The sequence below is a fragment of the Herpailurus yagouaroundi genome, unplaced genomic scaffold (assembly GCF_014898765.1).
Source record: "Herpailurus yagouaroundi ecotype Mexico unplaced genomic scaffold, PumYag 428, whole genome shotgun sequence".
Classification (NCBI taxonomy): Eukaryota; Metazoa; Chordata; class Mammalia; order Carnivora; family Felidae; genus Herpailurus; species Herpailurus yagouaroundi.
Window position 1 is genome coordinate 699958 of NW_024412645.1, and position 20493 is coordinate 720450.

General features: G+C 42.7%; 2 protein-coding genes and 1 pseudogene across 16 annotated transcripts in view; 2 read left to right on the forward strand and 1 right to left on the reverse strand.

Annotated features, from left to right (window-relative positions):
• The window catches only part of SFI1 (SFI1 centrin binding protein), a 104657-nt gene extending 88341 nt beyond the window's left edge, over positions 1-16316 (reverse strand). For 7 of the 13 annotated variants that reach the window (XM_040464024.1, XM_040464020.1, XM_040464019.1 and 4 more), the window contains exons 1-3: positions 15691-15852; positions 15336-15559; positions 6066-6189 (exon numbers count right to left, since the gene is read on the reverse strand). In XM_040464024.1, the coding sequence (XP_040319958.1) occupies positions 6066-6163 (98 nt within the window). In that variant the 5' untranslated portion in view covers positions 6164-6189; positions 15336-15559; positions 15691-15852. Of the gene's footprint in view, positions 1-6065; positions 6190-15335; positions 15560-15690 lie in introns of all 13 variants that reach the window. The other 6 variants (XM_040464017.1, XM_040464014.1, XM_040464012.1 and 3 more) reach the window with 5 other exon arrangements.
• LOC121022662 (putative dispanin subfamily A member 2d) lies at positions 5044-5832 on the forward strand (annotated as a pseudogene).
• A 3959-nt stretch (positions 16317-20275) lies between the features above and the next one.
• EIF4ENIF1 (eukaryotic translation initiation factor 4E nuclear import factor 1) overlaps positions 20276-20493 on the forward strand; it is a 44876-nt gene continuing 44658 nt past the window's right edge. For all 3 annotated transcript variants that reach the window (XM_040464025.1, XM_040464027.1, XM_040464029.1), the window contains exon 1: positions 20276-20372. The gene's annotated coding sequence lies outside the window, so the exon portion shown is untranslated. The remainder of the gene's footprint in view (positions 20373-20493) is intronic.

The window sequence follows — 20493 nt, forward strand, 5'->3', positions numbered from 1 at the left end:
CCTAAGGTCAGGAACAAGACAGGGATGCCCACTCTCGCCACTGTTATTCAACATAGTATTGGAAGTCTTAGCCTGTGCAATCAGACAACACAAAGAAATAAAAGGCATCCAAACTGGCTAGGAGGAGGTCAAACTTTCCCTCTTCGCAGATGACATGATACTCTGTACGGAAAACCCTAAAAATTTCACCAAAAGACTGCCAGAACTGATTCATGAATTCAGCAAAGTGACAGGATATAAAATCAATGCACAGAAATCGGTTGCATTCCTATATACCAACGATGAAGCAACAGAAAGAGAAATCAAGGAATCGATCCCATTTACAATTGCACCAAAAACTATAAAATACTTAGGAATAAATCTAACCAAAGAGGTGAAAAATCTATATGCTGAAAACTATAGAAAGCTTATGAAAGAAATTGAAGAAGACACAAAAAAATGGAAAAAGATTCCATCCTCATGGATTGGAAGAACAAATATTGTTAAAATGTCAATACTACCCAAAGCAATCTACATATTCAATGCAATCCCTATCAAAATAACACCAGCATTCTTCACAGAGCTATAATAAACAATCCTAAAATTTGTATGGAACCAGAAAAGACCCCAAATAGCCAAAGCAATCTTGAAAAAGAAAACCAAAGCAGGAGGTAACCACAATCCCAGACTTCAAACTATACTACAAAGCTGTAATCATCAAGACACTATGGTACTGGCACAAGAACAGACACTCAGATCAATGGAACAGAATAGAGAACCCAGAAATGGACCCACAAACATGTAGCCAACTAATCTTTGACAAAGCAGGAAAGAATATCCAATGGAATAAAGACAGTCTCTTCAGCAAGTGGTGCTGGGAAAACTGGACAGCGACATGCAGAAGAATGAACCTGGACCACTTTCTTACACCATCACAAAAATAAACTCAAAATGGATGAAAGACCTAAATGTAAGACAGGAAGCCATCAAAATCCTTGAGGGGAAAGTAGGCAAAAACCTCTTTGATCTTCGCCACAGCAACTTCTTACTCAACATGTCTCCAGAGGCAAGGGAAACAAAAGCAAAAATGAACTACTGGGACTTCATCAAAATAAAAAGCTTCTGCCTAGTGAAGGAAACAATCAGCAAAAATAAAAGGCAACCGTCAGAATGGGAGAAGATATTTGCAAATGACATATCAGATAAAGGGTTAATATCCAAAGTCTATAAAGAACTTATCAAACTCAACATCCAAAAAATAAATAATCCAGTGAAGAAATGGGCAAAAGGCATGAACAGACATTTCTCCATAGAAGACATCCAGATTGCCAACTGACACATGAAAAAATGCTCAACTTCACTCATCATCAGGAAAATACAAATCAAAACCACAATGAGATACGACCTTACACCTGTCAGAATGGCTAACATTAACAACTCAGGCAACAACAGATGTTGGTGAAGATGCGGAGGAAGAGGATCTCTTTTGCATTGTTGGTGGCAATGCAAGCTGGTACAGCCACTGTGGAAAACAGTATGGAGGTTCCTCAAAAAACTAAAAATAGAACTACCTTATGACCCAGCAATTGCACTACTAGGTATTTATCCAAGGGATACAGGGGTGCTGTTTCGAAGGGACACATGCACCCCCATGTTTATAGCAACACTACAGACAATAGCCAAAGTATGGAAAGAGCCCAAATGTCCACTGATGGATGAATGGATAAAGAAGATGTGGTATATATATATATATATATATATACAATGGAGTATTACTCAGCAATCAAAAAGAATGAAATCTTGCCATCTGCAACTACATGGATGGAACTGGAGGGTATTATACTAAGGAAAATTAGAGAAAGACAAATATCATATGACTTCACTCATATGAGAACTTTAAGAGACACAACAAATGAACATAAGGGAAGGGAAACAAAAATAATATAAAAACAGGGAGGGGACAAAACATAAGAGACTCATAAATATGGAGAACAAACAGAGGGTTACAGGAGGAGGTGTGGGAGGGCGGATGGGCTAAATGGGTAAGGGGCACCAAGGAATCTACTCCTGAAATCATTGTTGCACTATATGCTAACTAATTTGATGAAAATTAAAAATAAATAAAGTTAAAACTTAAAAATAAACAAACGAACAAACATTTAAAAAAACTGAAAAATACAAAAAGGCTCAGGGTGCCTGGTAGCTGTTGGTTAAGCATCCAACTCAGGTCATGATCTCATGGTTTGTAAATCCGAGCCCCATGTCAGGCTTTGTGCTGACAGTGTGGAGCCTGCTTTGGATTCTCTCTCTCCTTCTCTCTCTACCCCTCCCCTGCTTGCTCTCTCTCAAAAATAAATAAATAAACTTAAAAAAAAAAAAAAGGCTCTGGTCCTGGTCTCATGGTCTCACAATCAATGAGACTGACCCCCACATCAGGCTCCACACCCAGTGTGGAGAGCTTAGGATTCTCTCTCTTCCTCTGCCCCTCCTTTGCTCAGGCATGCTCTCTCTCAGGAAAAAAAAAAAAATTAAAAAAATTACTAGGTGAGACCTTACTTAAATTTAAATCTCAGGCTTTACTGTCAAGCTATATAATCAGGACACAGTGATTTTGTAGCAGAGACAAATCAACCACAGGCACAAAGTAGAAGCCCAGAAACAGACCTTAGCTTAAATGGACCCTTGATGAATGATAAAGGTGAGGATACAGAGAAGTCCTTCCAGTAAACTGTGCTGGCACAACTGGATATCCACATGGAAAAAAAAGAAACTCACATGACACACAAAAATCACTTTCAAATGGTCTAAAGAAAGAAGTATGAATGGCAAAATAATAAAGCAGTGAAGGCAATACAGAGTATCTTCATGACCTCAGGAAATGAAAAGATCCCTTAAAACATGACAGAAAAGATATATAAAAAAGACCGGTCATTTTTACTAAGTTAAAGTTTAAAACACTGTAATTCATCAAAAGATACCAGAGTGAAAAAAGTGAGCCACAAAGAGGGAGAAGATACAGATGCCTCAAAATAGGTCCTAAACAGCAACAGGAATTAGGAAATATAAATATAAAGCACAGTGAGCTATGACTACACCCCCACCACAAAGCACAGTGTTGGTGAGATGTGGGGTAACAAATCCAAACATGGTCAGTGAGAGCACAAACTAGTACAACCAATTTACAAAGCCATTACCTCGCAAAATGGAAGATTCTCTTATCTTTTGACCAGCAACCTGTTCCCAATTATATACCTAAAATAATGGTTATCAGAGTGTGACCCCTGGACCAACAGCATCAACCAAGAACTTACTTGAAATACAAATTGAGCATGACTCCAGACCTACTGAATCAGAAACTGATGGTAGAATCCGGCAATCCTGTTTACCAAGCCCACCATGGCATTCTGATGCAGGCTCAAACTTGAGAACCACTGTGTGCTAAACTATGCATATGAGAGTGTTCATCACGTTCAAAAACTGGAAACAGCCCAAATGCCCATCAACAGAATGGATAAATTGTGGAATATTCTTATAATGTGGTATTATAGAACAAGAAAAATGAGCAAGCTACAACTATAGACAATAACATGAAGGAATCTTGAAACCTTGAGAGAGGTACCTGGGTGGGTGGCTCAGTCGATTAAGGGTGTGACTCAATTTCAGCTCAGGTCATGGTTTCATGGTTTATGAGTTCAAGCCCAACACTGGGCTCTGCACTGTCAGGGCAGAGCCTGCTTGGGATTCTCCCTCTGCCCCTCCCCTGCTCCCCTTACTCTCTCTCTCTCAAAATAAATAAATCAACATTAAAAAAAAATCTTGAGAGGAAAAATTTGAGACACAAAAGAATACATACAATTTCACTTATATAAAGGCAGAGGCCAAACTAAACTATATTATTTGGTAATGCAACTTAACTGGTAAAAATGTAAACAAATTTGAGAAAATGATTACTATTAAGGTAGAACAGTGGTTTACTCTAGGAAAGAAGGAGTGGGTGTGATTAGGAAAGGATATGTAAAAAAAAAAAAATCACTACTTATGTTTTTTTAAAAAAAAAAAAAAAGGAAAGGATACGTAAAAGTGACTTCTGAGGTATTGACAATATGCTATTTCTTTACCCGGGGTGGGGGATGATGATTACATGTTTATTTCAAAATTATATAATTAACAGTACACTTTATGCACCTTTCTGCACCTGTGTTATATCTAACAGTTTAATTTTTTTTTTTAAGCAAACATATTCCCTTCTCAAGGTCCCACATCTAAAGCAGTACAGTAATTAGCGAAACTAAACAAGAGTTAGAGGTCACAGAACTTCATTTTAAGCCATGGTTAACTTGCTTCAGAGGATGAAATAAGGCAGGCCTGCAGAGTACTCTACAGGTTATACAGTAAACACAGTCAGGGTGCTGGATCCCTTTTCTGTGGGATCAGGAAGGGCAGACCTCAGCAGCTATGCTGGAACTCTTGTGACCCTCCTCCAAGTCCCAGTGGATTAGGACAGAAGAAGAAACCTGAGTCACACCGGACCAACCAGATTCATTCTCCCAGGACTGAATTTTGAGCTGAGATACAGACTGAACAGGCTTTGGAGGCTGAAGTACCAATAAGGACCACTCAGGAAGGGTCCAAACCACTGCTGAATAGGTTTCTCCCATTATACCCTGGCTTCTACCTTGCCCCCAAGGCCTAATAGATTCTATAAAAAATTTCTACAGGTTAGTTAGCATCATCGGCTACAAGCAGTAAAAACCCAGTTCAAATTAGCTTAAGGAAAAAAGAGTATAACCGTAACAACCCTTCAACAAAATTGACAAGTTAGGGAAAAAAAGAGAGAGAGAGAAGATATAGATCACTAAAAGTAGGAATAAAAGAGAGGGCATTACCACTGACTTCTCATAAATTAAAAGAATTATAAAGGAGGAGACCCTGGGCGGCTCAGCTTGGTTAGTAAACCGCAGTCTTTCTCGTAAATTCCTTCCTTTCGTCAAGGTTAGCCAGAGCTGATTCTGCTATTTGGAATCAAAAGAACCTTAGTATAGGCTATAAGCAACCATGGTAAGAAGTAGGAGAAAGATACAACAGCCAGTGAGCCTTGATGTTAGAACTTCTAACCTCCGGATTCCCCAAACACCAAAAAAGGAATGTTAAGAGAAATCAAAACTCCTGGGGAAAGGGAGGGCCCAGAGCACCATCCAGCATCTGGACCACAGCTGCTCCGTCTTGCACCACAAACAGCAATTCCCAGCCCTTCTTCCCTGGCACTCACACCAGTGTCCCCACAACATATGAGATGTTCAAGATGAAGCATAAGGTGGCTGTACTCAGGGTGCCCCAGAACTCAGGTCCTGTGGCAACTACTGTGATTCACATCAAGACAAAGGTGCCCGTCCACATTGTCTGGTCCGTGTTCAACACAATCTTCATGAACTTGTGCTGCCTGGCCTTCATGGCATTCACCTACTTCATGAAGTCTAAGTACCGAAAGATGGCAGGTGATGCTGGGGCCCAGGTCTACACCTCCACCACCAAGTGCCTGAACATCTGGGTCCTGGGCTTGGGCCTCCTTCTGACCATTACAATACATTATTACTGTCGCCACTGGCTCACTGACAATTTTCGAAGCAATTTCAGAGATCATAAAACATTACAGAAGCTATTAGCAGCTGCCAATAGCCTGAGGCTCTCACTCCTTCCACAGCATTTTATGTACATGTCACTCCACAATTGACCCCAATAAAACGCCCGTGTGTGCGGGGGGGGGGGGTGGATAACTTCCACGGGAAAATCGTCATTCTTGCTCAAAATAAAAATTTTAATGACAGATATTTTCACACACTCAAAATGGTTTTGAACTGTAACATAAAGTATGAAATGTGCATTATACTCTACATTCTAGATGAGAAACCTAAAACAACAAAAAAATCCTTACCTGAAGTTCCTTTCTCACCATTCATGATTTAGGAAAAAAAAAACTACTTATTTATTATTTATTATTTTTATAGACAAAATGTTTACAGGTTTTTATACAGGCCATAATTTCAGTTATCTTTTTTTTTTTTTTTTTGTCAAGTCCTATTACTCACCTAGAGTCCACCTTCCTCTGCATTCTCTGCTTAATTCCTTTTGTATGGAAATTTGACCAGCGGCTTGATATATGCTTCTTAGTGAGCAGATTCTTCATGAATCAAAAAAGTCTTTTATCTTCCCCTTTTAAGAAAAAGAAGGAAAAGGAGAGTAAATTACCCAAACCTATTAGCAGCCACATTTCTGAACAGGTACATGCCAGCTTCTAATCTCCTGCCCTCCCTTAACTCAACAACAGATGAACATAGCAAGTCTGAATTTTTTTTACTTGCATTTTTGAAAAGTTATAAGAAAGGAAACTGGGAGGAGAGAAAATGACACCAAAAGGCTATAACTGGCAGCACCCCTGGATGGCTCAGCCAGTTAAGCATCCAACTCTTGATTTTGGCTCAGGTCATAATCTCATGGCTCCTGAGATCAAGCCCAGGGTAGAGCTCCATGCTGTCAGTGCAGAGCCTGCTTGGGATTCTCTCACCCTCCCTCTCTGCCCCTCCCCAACTCATGCTTGCTCTCTCTAAATAAACAAACATTAAAAAAAAAAAAGGCTGTAAGTGGCTCATTCTTCCTGTCCAGGTGATGTTACAAGACCTCCAACTTCCCTTCATAAGAACACCAGCAGAAGACAAGATTTCTTATTTTTTGTCTAGACTAATTCTTTTGGTTGTTACATATAAGAATCTCCAAGCCAGAAGGGCGTCTAGGTGGCTCAGTTTGTTAAGTGTCCGACTTCGGCTCAGGTCATGATCTCGTGGTTCGTGAGTTTGAGCCCTATGTCAGGTTCTGTAATGACAGCTTAGAGCCTGGAGCCTACTTCAGATTCTGTGTCTCCCTCTCTCTCTGCCCCTCCCCTATTCACACTCTGTTTCTCTCTCTCAAAAATAAATAAACATTTAAAAAAATTTTTTAAGAATCTCCAGGCTGGGAATGCAAGCTGGTGCAGCCACTGTGGAAAACAGTAAGGAGGTTCCTCAAAAAACTAAAAATAGAACTACCTTATGACCCAGCAATTGCACTACTAAGTATTTATCCAAGGGATACAGGGGTGCTGTTTTGAAGGAACACATGCACCCCCATGTTTATAGCAGCACTATCAAAAATAGCCAAAGTATGGAAAGAGCCCAAATGCCCATCGATGGATGAATGCATAAAGAAAATGTGGTATATATATACAATGGAGTATCACTCAGCAATCAAAAAGAATGAAATCTTGCCATTTGCAACTAGGTGGATGGAACTGGAAGGTATTATGCTAAGTGAAATTAGTCAGTCACAGAAAGACAAAAATCATGACTTCACTCATATGAGGACTTTAAGAGACACAACAGATGAACGTAAGGGAAGGGAAACAAAAATAATATAAAAACAGGGAGGGGGACAAAACATAAGAGACTCATAAATATGGAAAACAAACTGAGGGTTATGGGGGGGTTGTGGGATGGCGGATGGGCTAAATGGGTGAGGGGCACCAAGGAATCTACTCCTGAAATCATTGGTGCACTATATGCTAACTAATTTGGATGTAAATTTAAAAAAATAATAAAAAATAAAACAAGTTAAAATAAAAAATAAATTTAAATAAATTTAAAAAAAAAAGAATCTCCAGGCAGTTTTTGGTCAATAGTAAATTACTATATACAGTCCCCATTTTCAGTGGGTGATAATTTCTACTAGTTATATTCATTACAAACTAAATAACATGTTTTTATTTATTTCTTTTTTTCTTTAATGTTTATTTATAGGAGAGAGAGAGAGAGAGAGCAGAGGAGGGGCAGAGGGAAAAAGACGGAGGCAGAATGTGAAGCAGGCTCCAGGCTCTGAGCTGTCAGCACAGAGCCCGACATGGGGCTTGAACTCACAAACCACGAGATCATGACCTGAGTCTAAGTCAGCCGCTCAACCGACTGAGCCACCCAGGCACCCCTTATTTATTTCTTGATGCAAAGAATAGCCATGTTGTGGGTTGGATTGCGTCCTCCCCAAAGATATGCTAGAGTCCCAACCCCTAGTACCTATGAATGTGACCTGATTTGGAAATAGAATCTTTGCAGATGTAATTCAGATGAGATCACACTGGAATAAGGTGGGCCCTTAATCCAATATGATTGGCATCCTTATAAACAAAGATGAGAAACAGGGACAGATATACACAAAAGGAGAATGCCATGTGAATACAGACACACAGGGAGAACAGCATGTGATGACGAAAGCAGAGACTGGAATGATGTGTCCATAAGCCAAGGAACACCAAGGGCTGCTGGCAAGGAACACCAAGGGCTAAGAAAAGCACATGGAACAGACCCTCTTCCAGAGCCTTCAGAAAGAGGATGGCCCTGTTGACATCTTGATTTCAGATTTCTGGCTTCCAGAACTATGAGACAATACATTTCTGTTGTTTTTAAGCCACCCAGTGTATACCATTTTGTCACAGCAGCCTTTGGAAACTAATTCAAGTAGTAAGACAAAGGAGTAAGATTTAAGTACATGGTGGAGGAAAGCTAATAGGGCGGACTTGTCCTATGTCGAGTAATTGTGAGGCATTCGTAAAAAGACATTCATTCTAAAAGAATAAAATCACCCTTATAATCAAGGTCATATATTTCAATGACAATCAGAAAAGGAATTAGCTAGAGAAGAGAGTTAATCTGTACAAAAAATAGTCCTTACTGACATCAAACATTTGTCCTCCTACTCTTTCTAGTATCACATTCCAAGTAACAAAGGTCACCATTAGCGACTATTTCTGTAAATTAAAGGATAATCAAATAGGGATTTTTGGCTAAATACTGTTATAATAAATGGGTCATTGCCTTGGGTATATGTCTTGTTATAATGATTCCATGGAATATTATCTGCGGCCAAAGATTCCCTTTTGTTATATACTCTGTGCCAACATTCCAACTACTTGTGACTATCTGCTTTCCCTACTAGAATATAAATCCCATGAAAACAGGAAAACAGAAACATATCTGACCTTCTTACCACTATATCTCCAATATCTAAAGCAATGTCTGGAACTTGACAGATGAGATATATAAATACCGGAAAGACCCAGACAGATCTCAGTAAGGGTATGTATGAATATGAACTTGCTCCTGAGTTGGAATACACATAATAACCAAATACAAAAGATAATCCAAGAAAAACAAGATTAGTAGGTGTGGACTCCCAGTTAAACCTATATATTGACATCATAAGATGATAGTAAAGGATAAAAGGGTATAAACCCTAAGGTCCAAGAGATAGGAGAAGAGATCATAGAAAAGATTTCCACAAATCTTTGCAAGAAAAAGGAGGAAAATTAACTGGCCTAACATTTTGAGAAGTGAATATCTACAGTGTGGGATACAAAAGACAGCAGGCCCATAGAATCCCAGAAGAGCTGAGAACTAGAAGGAATAAGGAATCGCTCCCACAATCATAGCTATAGGCCACAAATGAGGGGACTGAATGAAAGTCTATATGGTGAGCATTTGGGGGCCCTGGTCTCCTCCCAACCCCTGTCAGACAGGGTATCCAACTCCTTCTCCACACTCTGCTTCCAGAATTCTGGCAGCTAGACTGGTACCTCCCAATCAGGGAGGAGATGGGAAGATGGGAAGGAGTCAGGAGAGATGGGAGATGGGAAGAATTTTTGCAGAAGATGCTAAGAACGAACAGCCCTGAAGATTCTCATACCCGTGCCCACCTCCCTCAGTGAAAACGTAGGCTTGCCCTTACAGAAAAGCTCACAAACCTACAAGTCCTGCTCAGACACTAGGAGCTTCCAAATCATTTCTCAGTTGCTGACACTTAAGTACGAATGGACAATCAAGAATCACAAGACATGTAGATGTGACCTCCAATAACATGTGACCTCCAATTCCAAAAACAGGAATCTGAGGAAGTGCCACAACCTATGACGTATTCCTGCCAAGAACTTGAATCTAAATATCAACAAGCCTCATCTACAATGAAGTACCAACTTATAAAAAATGGAGGGAACAAATAAAAATGATTCTGCAATCTGCAAAATCAATGATGTAGGAAACCGCAAGACTAACAACCAGTTCCTTCAATAAGTGAACAGCAAAGGAAAGAGAGGGAAACTTCTACATTAAAAGACACTAAAGGGGTGCCTCGCTGGCTCAGTCAGGGGAACATGTGACTCAATCTTGGATTGTGAGTTCAAGCCCCACGTTGGGTGTAGAGATTACTTTAAAAATTAGGGGCGCCTGGGTGGCACAGTCGGTTAAGCGTCCGACTTCAGCCAGGTCACGATCTCACGGTCCGTGAGTTCGAGCCCCGCATCAGGCTCTGGGCTGATGGCTCAGAGCCTGGAGCCTGTTTCCGATTCTGTGTCTCCCTCTCTCTCTGCCCCTCCCCCTTTCATGCTCTGTCTCTCTCTGTCCCAAAAATAAATAAACGTTGAAAAAAAATTTTTTTTAATTAAAAAAAAAAAAGACACTTAAGATGCATAGCAACCAAATGCAACATATGGACTTTGACTTTGGATCTTGATTTTCGACCTTGATTTTAACAATCTAACTACAAACCAACTGTCAGACAAAAAACATGAAACAGGGATGCCTGGCTGGCTCAGTTGGAAGAGTGTGTGATCCTTGATCCTGGGGTTGTGAGTCCAAGCCCGACGCTGGTGTAGAGATTACTAAAAATAAATAAATAAACTTTGGGGGCACCTGAGTGGGTCCACTGGTTAAGCATCCAACTCTTAATTCGGCTCAGGTCTTGAACCCAGGGTTATGAGTTCAAGCCCCACTTTGGGCTCCACACTGGGCAAGAAGCCTACTTTAAAAAAGAAAAAAGAAAAAAGAAAAAAGAAAAATAAACTTAAAAAAACATGGAACAATCAGGGACATTTAAACTTTTTTTTTTTTTTTTTTGAGAGAGAGAGAGAACACATGAGCAGGGGAGGGGCAGAGACAGAGGGGAACAGAAGATTTGAAGCAGGCTCTGTGCTGACAGCTGAGAGCCTGATGCAGGGCCCGAACTCGCTAAGCATAAGATCATAGCCTGAACCAAAGTTAGAAGGTTAACTGACTGAGCCAACCAGGCACCCCTAAACTTTTTCTACACTAAAAAATATTTTAATAAGTTATTAAGGAATTACCATTAAGGTTTTTACTGTGATAGCAGTGTTGGTTGTTTTTTAAAAATTTTTTTTTCAACATTTATTTATTTTTGGGACAGAGAGAGACAGAGCATGAAAGGGGGAGGGGCAGAGAGAGAGGGAGACACAGAATCGGAAACAGGCTCCAGGCTCTGAGCCATCAGCCCAGAGCCTGATGCGGGGCTCGAACTCACAGACCGCGAGATCGTGACCTGGCTGAAGTCGGACGCTCAACCGACTGTGCCACCCAGGCGCCCCTGTGTTGGTTGTTTTTTAAAACAGCACCTCACCTTTTACAGAATATACCAAAAAAATTACAGATAAGATAGGATAAATTTGAGCACTAAAATTGTTAAGGACAGTAATAAAACCCATAGAATAAAATGGCTATTCATGAGTCAGGGCTGAAAATAAACAAATGAAGAGACAGATACATGTGGGAGAAGGGAGCGCTCATCCATACACAGAATGTTCACTGAGAAATGTGGAAGAGGTAGGGTTGAAAAAACCCCATCTTGCAACCATCATGAAGGAAAAGACTTTTTAAAATGGGAGGGAAAGTAGTAAACGTGGATAAAGGTATATGGGGGGGGGGTTTCTCTGTGATGGGTACATATTATAAGTGCTTGAAACATTTCATAACAAAATGTTTCTTAAAATTCTGGATGAAACAAAGACAATATGGGGAACACAAGAAAAAACCAACAACAACAAAAAGACAACTCTTATAGTTAATATCCTCAAAAACATAAAGAGTACATACTATAGAATAATATCCATTGAATAAAATAAGGGTTTTTTTTGTTTGTTTGTTTGGTTGTTTGTTTGTTTTGGGACAGAGAGAGACAGAGCATGAACGAGGGAGGGGCAGAGAGAGAGGGAGACACAGAATCAGCCATCAGCCCAGAGCCTGACGCGGGGCTCAGACTCACGGACCGCGAGATTGTGACCTGGCTGAAGTCGGACGCTAAACCGACTGCTCCACCCAGGCGCCCCTAAAATAAGGGTTATTTAAAAGAAAACAAAAGAAGAACAAGAAACAGGAGAGCTAAAACATTAGAAGGTGGCTGATAACATTGAAGAAATGTCCCAGAAAGAGAAAGGGAGGGGAGAATGACAAAAGGAAAAAAAAAGTTAGAAAATCAGAGGCTCAATCCAGGGGATCAGATATGCAACTAGCAGGTATTCCAGAGAGAGATGAGAGTGAAAGAGGAAGAAATGATCAAAGAAATAAGAAGAAAGTCTCTCAAAATTGAAATAAATCCTCAGATGAGAGGTCCTGCACAGAGGCTAAATGTCAGAGTAGATCAAACACTTTTTCCCACGTGCAGGGAGAAAAAGCTTAGGCTACCCGGTTCTTGAGAAGTTACAGGAAAACCAGACATTGTCAAAATTAAAAACAGTTGTGTTTCAAAGGACACCATCAAGGAAGTGAAAACACCACTCACTGAATGGGAGAAAATATTTGCAGATCTGCTAAGAGACACATCTAGTTTATATTTTTAAAAATTCCTACAACTCCATAAAAAAAACCCCAATTTAAAAATGGACAAGGGATATGAATAGACATTTCTCCAAAGAAAATACATAAATGGCCAATAAGCACATTACAGATGTTCAACATTATTAGCCATCAGGAAAATGCAAATCAAATAAGACAACCATTAGGATGGCTGTAATCAAAAAGACAAAGATTAGGGCACCTGGCTGGCTCAGTTGGAGGGAGCAATGTGATCTCAGGGTCTTGAATTCAAGTCCCATGTTGGGTGTAGAGATTAAACTTCAAAATAAAAAGACAAAAAGATAATAAGTGTTGGTGAGGATGTAGAGAAAGTGAAACCCTCATACACTGATGGTGATAATATAAAAAGGTGCAAGCCACTTTGGAAAACTGGCAGTTCCTCTAAAAGATAAATACAGTTACCATTCGATCCAGCAGTTCCATTCCTATGTACATAGCCAAAAGAACTCAAAACAAACATCTATACAAAAACTTGTACATGAATGTTCACGGCGACATTAATAATAGCCAAAAAAGTGAAAACCCAAATGTCCATCAACTCATGGATGGGCAAACAAAATATGGTATAACCATACCATGAAATATTATGCAACCATAAAAAGAAACACAGTACTGTTACATGTTAAAATATGGTTGCATGCTAAAACATGCTAAGTGAAAGAAGCCAATTACAAAGACCTATAACATCATACAATTCCACTTATATGAAATGTCCAGAACAGATAAATCTATGAGTCATAAAGTAAATTCCTGGCTGTCTAGGGCTGGGAGGATTGAAGGGAAAAGGGAATTACTACTAACAAATAAGGGTTTCTTTTTTGGATGGTGAAAATGTTCTAAAATTGAGTATGGTGAGATGGTTGCATAACAGTAGATTTAAAAAATACTGAACACTTTCAATTAGTGAATTGTATCATATGTGACTTACATCACAATAAAGCTGTTTAAGGAAGAAAAAGAGAAGGAGGAAGTAGAAGTAGCAGTTATTACAGGAAAAGGTATCCCAAAAACCAAGGAAGCAAATTAAGGGGGGAAAAAACGGGAATACAGGCAAGAATGAATTCAATACAATATCAAAAAGAAGAAAATCCCAGGATAGATGTGAAAAGAAGTCTCCAGATTAGAACTGAGTACAGCAGGCGCAGAGCAACCAGTTCAGATTAGAGAAGAGGAGGATCTCCGAGAAAGAGAGGAAATTGACCATTTTTAGAGTAATTTTGCAGAAAATTACTGATAGGCATAAAAGAAATGCTGAATCACTCAGAAAAAAAAAGTAGTGATCTGTGTATGGAATACCAGGCAATTGAGAAAAGAAGATAATTATTAATTCTCAGAAAAAATAATGGGATGGACAAGAAAGAGTTGCAGTACTCTACTTGATTTAGCTATGAAATGTTATAGAACACTGATCATTAATTAAAAAAAATTTTTTTGCTAGGTTTATTTATTGAGAGAGAGAGAAAGAGAGCGTGTGCGTGCACACCTGAGCGGGGGAGGGGCAGAGAGAGAGAGGGAGATAAAGAAAATCCCAAGCAGGCTCCTCACCATCAGTGCAGAGCCTGATGCGGGGCTCAAACTCACCAACCATGAGATCAGACCTGAGTCCAAAACCAAGAGTCAGATGCTTAACCAACTGAGCCACCCGGGAGCCCCGACCATTAATTTAACATTAAATTAACACATAACCACAATGGCGATACGATGGAAGGAAAACTGAGCTAAGCACTTATCTTCCACAAGAAGCAGTCAATACTTTATGTGTAAAACTAAAAAATCAGGAAATATCACCCATAAGGATATTTACTTCCAAGTTCTAGAAGAGCCAGAGAAAGAGCTAGCAGAATGGATATTATAACTGGGGAATAGGGCTATTTTCTATTACAAACTTTTAATATTAGTTTTTAAAAATCACGTATATTTGCCCACTGCTGGCGGGTCTTCTCGAGGCGCGAGGCCTGAGGGCTCGGCCTCCTCGGTTGAGTGGCAAGAGCATGTCCTTCCGACGAAGTTAACTTCTTAAAGAAGTTTCTACAGTATTTTGTGGCTGCTAACAATGAGAAATGAGTGATCCTACGAAAGAAAAGCGAAGAAAGGCCTATATTTATATCTTAAGCCCCAGAATAAGTTTCAACTACTTCTTCCAGGAAGGCTTCTCTGACATTAGAAGTCTCATACCTTCAACGCACTTAGGCGGGAACCACTAAATCTAAAACGAATAGACCAAAAACAAAACAAAACAAAACACCACTAATGAAGCGGGTACTCTGTGCCAAGTATAGATGGTACTAAGCATTTTTCATTAATTACCGGCTTTTTAACAACCACCTGAACGGGCGGTAGCCATTTCATTTTACCAACGAAGTATCTAATTGAGGTAACTAGCTAAGCTGTAGGGCTGGTACGCAGGTCCCTAACACCATCCGTTCAACATTGACTGCATCTACACAGAGGTTGACAGGAAACCTGGCTAGCCTCTTATGAAATAAAAACGAAGCATTCATTGGTCTCCCACTGCTGGAGAGGCTTCACGGTTTTTGCTCTGTTGGGCCCTTCGGGGATCAGACGGGGACCCGAGGTCTGTGCACAGAAGTCCCTGGCCCGGCCACGCAGCAGGGAACCGCGCAAGCTAAAGAGCCTTACCCGGACGCACGCACCCAAACCCGCCTTCAGCGCACCAGAATCGCGGGAGGATGCGGCGCCCCGGGGCCTGAGCAACAAGTCGCTGACCGGAAGCAGCCCCGGACGAGAAGGACGCGAGCTCCGCGCTGGGCGAGAAAGGCGGATTCCGCGAGTCCTACGCGCTCTCTTCACACCTCTTCCACACCCGAATCACAGTCAGTGGGTAGGCAGCACCGCTTGCACTTCTAGGGAAGGAAGCGGAGGCTCAGAGAGGAGAGTAGGTTACTGGGCCCAACTCGGAGGGACATGCTCTCGCCGCCCAACCGAGGAGGCCGAGCCACTCACAAGCTGGGGACGATTCGATCCAGCCTCATACCTGGACAAGCCGAGCCCTCAGGCCTCGCGCCTCCAGAAGCCCCGGCGGGAGTGGGCAGACGTAGCTGGCGCTGCTCTAGCCCCCCCGCGGCCACCGCCTGCCTCGGCGCTTCCCGCGCCTCTGCTCTGGAGTCTTACGCCGGCCCCGCCTCCGTCTCCACGGTGACGCGGCGAGCGTGTGAGACGCCCCATCTGGGACCCTGTAGTTCGCGCAGCCTCCGTCCGGTAGATGACACGCCTCCCTCTGGCAGTCGAGGGGCACCTGCAATGCCGAGCTGGTCCCAAGGTGTGGGGGGGAATGCATCGTTTGGGCAACCCCAAGGAGAGTTTTCGGCCTCCTGGCCCATTCGCTTCTTTCACAGCTCAGCTTCCTACAGCTACTTTTAGACAAGGGTAGGAGCTGTTTCGAAGCGGATCTCGGAGCTACGCCTCGTGCGGCAAGCACTAGGTATGAGGTTCCCGTCTGGTGGCCCACGACGACGAAGGTTCTCCTCCCCCCACCCCCCACCTTCAGGCTACCGCGTGAGCCTCTCTGGCTCTTGGTTCTCCACGGTGCGTTCCCAGGGAGTGCGAGCCAGCTCCCAAGGACTAGGGCGCGCACGCGTGGACCAGGGACGTAGTCAATCTGGAAGGGTGAGGGAGGGAGATGTCTTTCCGCAGCCCCCGAATTTAATTTATCCCCAGCTGGTATCTTCTCTTAACTCTTCCTTTAAAATTGTAATTAGCAATCACTAATTGTTAGTAAACAGTCGTTAAATTTTTTTAAATGAGTCTATTCCGATCTTTTAAAAATAGGGGTGAGAGAAAGTAGGTGGGGCATCTTTGTATGCTTTTCTCCTATGCTTTATAAAACATTTGAAAGCACATGAGATTTCTGGTGGAGAGAGCAAAGGCTAGCATTTTGTACTTAAATGCTTGGAAGATTATATGTTACAAACATGAGGTAAAATAACTTGTTGAATATCCCTGGATTAGAATCACGCAGGTAATTTGCATTTCTGCTCTGCTTTTTACGTGTGCTAATTTTTGTTGCCAAAAACAAGTTGTTTAAAAGACGTTCCACTTTAGCTGGACACGTGAAACCAATCTTTTAGGGATGACTAATTGAGTGAGTTTCAAAGTCCTAATTAACACTAACATTTACTAAAATTAGTCCTATGAGTACTTTATACTTTCTAGATGATTTGTGGATACTTTATTCCTGTCATGTGCCTTTACTACCAACAACTCTAACTTAGGAAGGGTTATTTTCATTTGAGTTATTATGATGCATATAATTACTCCTGCCAGGAAAGATTAGAACATAACTGTATAGAATAATAGTGCGGTAGCACTTGCATGATTTCATCCGTTTCTGTTTTAAGTACTTTCCATAAATAAAATCAAAGATATAAAGTTCCAGAAAGGGTAGAGGCTCTGCAAAGAATTTGTGTGGTCTTTTTTCTTTTTTTTAATGTTTATTTTTGAGAGAGAGAGGCACAGAATCTGAAGCAGACTCCAGGCTTTGAGTTGTCAACACAGAGTCAGTCACGGAGCTCGAACTCAGAACTGTGAGGTCATGACCTGAGCCTATGTTGGATGCTCAACCAACTGAGCCATGCAGGTGCCCCTGTTGTGTGGTCTTCTAAAAGTCCCTTAATTTCTTTATGGTCTTTAACCTGAGTACATGATGCCACATACCTGTGAAACTTGAAATTTTATTTACTTGGAACCAGGGATTACCCTTGGAGCAGGAAAAAATGAACAAGAAAAAGCCCACTTAGAGAGGTGCTGGGTAGTTGAGGTGTAATCCCAACTGAGATGAGGCTGCTCTCAAAATTACCAGGTTTTTAGTATTTTCATGTGCTTCTCTACTGCCCTTGGACTGCTAACTTCCCCAACAGTCTGAACTTTTGAGTCCCCTTATGCCAAACTTTGAGCCAACAATTGAACCTAAACTAAGACCTTATAAATATGTATTAAAGAACAAGAGTAATTTCTCTTATTCTCTCAAAGAGGCTTCTCATACTGATATTTGAAAATTCATTATTAACTGCAAAGAGGGGCATTGTAGAATTACAAACTATCATTCTTACCAAGGAGAATGATACTCGTAAGCTACAATGAAACAAGGACTTGCAAGCATCTAGCTTTTGCATGGCACAGGTGAAAGACATTTATAGATGCCCTCCTTTATTTATTACCTTTATTCCCAGGTACTAATTTGCTTCTCTTTTCACAAGGACAAATTGAGTCTCTGAAAGATAAGGGAGTTAAGACCAAGGTTCTACAAGGTACTGAAGAAGAGCCTGGTGGAAGACTGCATCCCAACTAGACCAGAGGGCCCAGAAAATTAGCACCAGGCCTCTATCATGGTAGCTACATTGCCTTGAGCAGATTTTGTGTGTATTTGTGGTAATTTGAAAATATGCCCACTAATTCTTTGACACTTCTCCCATATAAAAGTAGTCTAAGTCCCCTCCCCTTGGTGACTTCTATCTAAGGAGCAGATAGTTTCTTGTGGCAGAACAGCGAGTGGCTCTAAGGCTAGATTAGAAAAGACAATTCAGCAACCGGCTGCCCTCGGAATCCTGGCACTATGTTGTAAGAAAAGCTCAGGTCACAGAGAGAAGCCATGTGTAAACTTCCATCCAACTGCTCCAGTAGTCCCAGCTGACAGCCACCATCAAACACCAAATATGTGAGTAAGCGAGCCACTAAATGATCCTAGCCCCAAGCTTTCCACCTATTAAATGGAGCAGAGACCATTTAGTTCTAGCTGTCCCCAGTAGAACTGGCCTAAATTGAAGGTTTGGGTACAAAATAAATATTGAGCTAAGCCACTGGAGTTTGGGGATGGTTGATTATACAGCCATACCTGACTAGAGCAATTTTTTTAATGTTATCTCTAATTCCCACTATAAGCCTGAAAAATAGGTACTGCTGTCCCTTTTTGACAGAGGAGTAAACAGGTCCAGGAAGGTGAAATGACTGGCTTAGGTTTCACACTAAGTGGCAGAGCCAGGATTTAAGAGCTTGAAAGAATAGGCCTTCTTCACTACTCCTGAGAGCAGTGGGATTAGACCAGTTCCTCAGTCTTCTGAAGAACCTGGATTCCAAAAGCAGCTTGATTTCTAAAATATTAAGACGAACAATGTTTCATTACTTACAATGTGTCTCTCAATAGGCTTAAAACACACATACACACACAAAACCAGTATAAGGCTTTTTAACCACCTTAACCTTTTTAATCTTGACAACAGCCCCTGTGAGTGGATTATCTTTCCAATTTTACAGACTACAAAACCAAGGCTAAGGATAAATAAATGGCCCAATTCTCCCCAGCCTGTAGTGTGTGGTAGAGCTGGGATGTGAACTCAGGCCTAATTTGCAAACGTTTCCCTCTGCCTCTTGCCTGCAAAGATAGTATACACTTTATTCCGTGTTCCAGATGAAAACCGTTTTCATAATTTTCTCGGTTGGCAAGACTCCTAGGAAGGGAATTTAGTGATCACTCAATGCCCAATCCCAATCTACGCCCACACATCATTTCACATCAACCCCAGGCGGTCGCAAGGGACAGAGACTGGGGCTCGTGACATTACCGCAGATCAGGCTCACAGGTGATCACCGTCATACCTTTATTGATCGCTCCTCCCAAGCACGGCAGTTACTCTTACGTCTCAGAGTAGGGAAATTATGTTTGCATCTGTGTTCCCATTTGCAGTCTCGCCACTGTGCTAAGCGCTTGACACTCGCCCTTCCCCTTCCTGTGCAAGCTATGGAAAGGTTGGAGTTATGATGGGGGAAAAAACCCTTTCAATGAATCTGTCAGTCGCCCTTCGCTCAATCGAAAGCAGTCGCGGCAAGTTTGTTAACGCAACAACGCACAATCTCATAAATTTATAGAGAGGGGCCGTTTTAGAAAGGAGAGCGAAAACTCAAAAGTTGTTCGGGCTTTGCCCAACATTACACCCACTAATGAAAAACTTGAGATTCGGGCCCACAACTGGGAAGCTCAAAAGCCCCCAGGTTCTCCTCAGACTGCCACTGCCGAAGCCCCAGGCTTCTCCGCCGTTGCGAACTGTGCGAACGTCGAAGTCGACGCGCTCCCAAGTCGCACCAGGCCGCAGACCCCGGCCCACTTCGCTGGTGCCACCGCCTTCCAGGGAGAACTGCCAGCCTCTGGCCTCGGCCTCCCAGCACCGCCCGCCCGTTCTGCTCCGCCCCGAAGCGCGCGTGGGAACGCAGAGTCCTCCTCAGGGCTGCCCAGGACGACCGCCTGTGCGCACCGGTAAGGGCTTCTGCCGCCCCCGCCGCCTACCCCTCCCCGCCGCCGCCATCTCCTCCGCGCCTCCGCTTCCCCGCCGCCGGACGCACGCAAGGACCGGCGCCCCAGGAACGCGCCGAGATGTTTCTCTTTTCCGCCCGGCACTGCCGCGGCCACCTCACATCCGGGCGCGCGGCGGCGAAGGCGGCGCTGGGGCCCGGGTGCGTGGAGGGAGTTATTAAGGGGGAGGGGGCCCGGGAGGAGGGGCGGAGGGCTGGGCCGTGGTTACGGCGGCTGAAGAGAGACAGTCCGAGCTGGCGGGGGGGTGGGGGGGCGAGAGCGAAGGCCGCGCGGAGCAGCCCTCTGACCGGCGCGGGCAGTAGGGAGGGGAGCGGCGGCCGAGGCGAAGGGCCGCCGAGCGGCGGAGGCACAGAGTAAGGGCCTGGTGGCGGCGGGAGCCGAGGCGCCGCGCGCCAAGGGCCGCAGGAAGGGCAGGGGCGCGGGCGCGCTGCTCCCGGGGTCGCGTGCGTGAGCGCGAGCGCCGGGGCGCGCGCG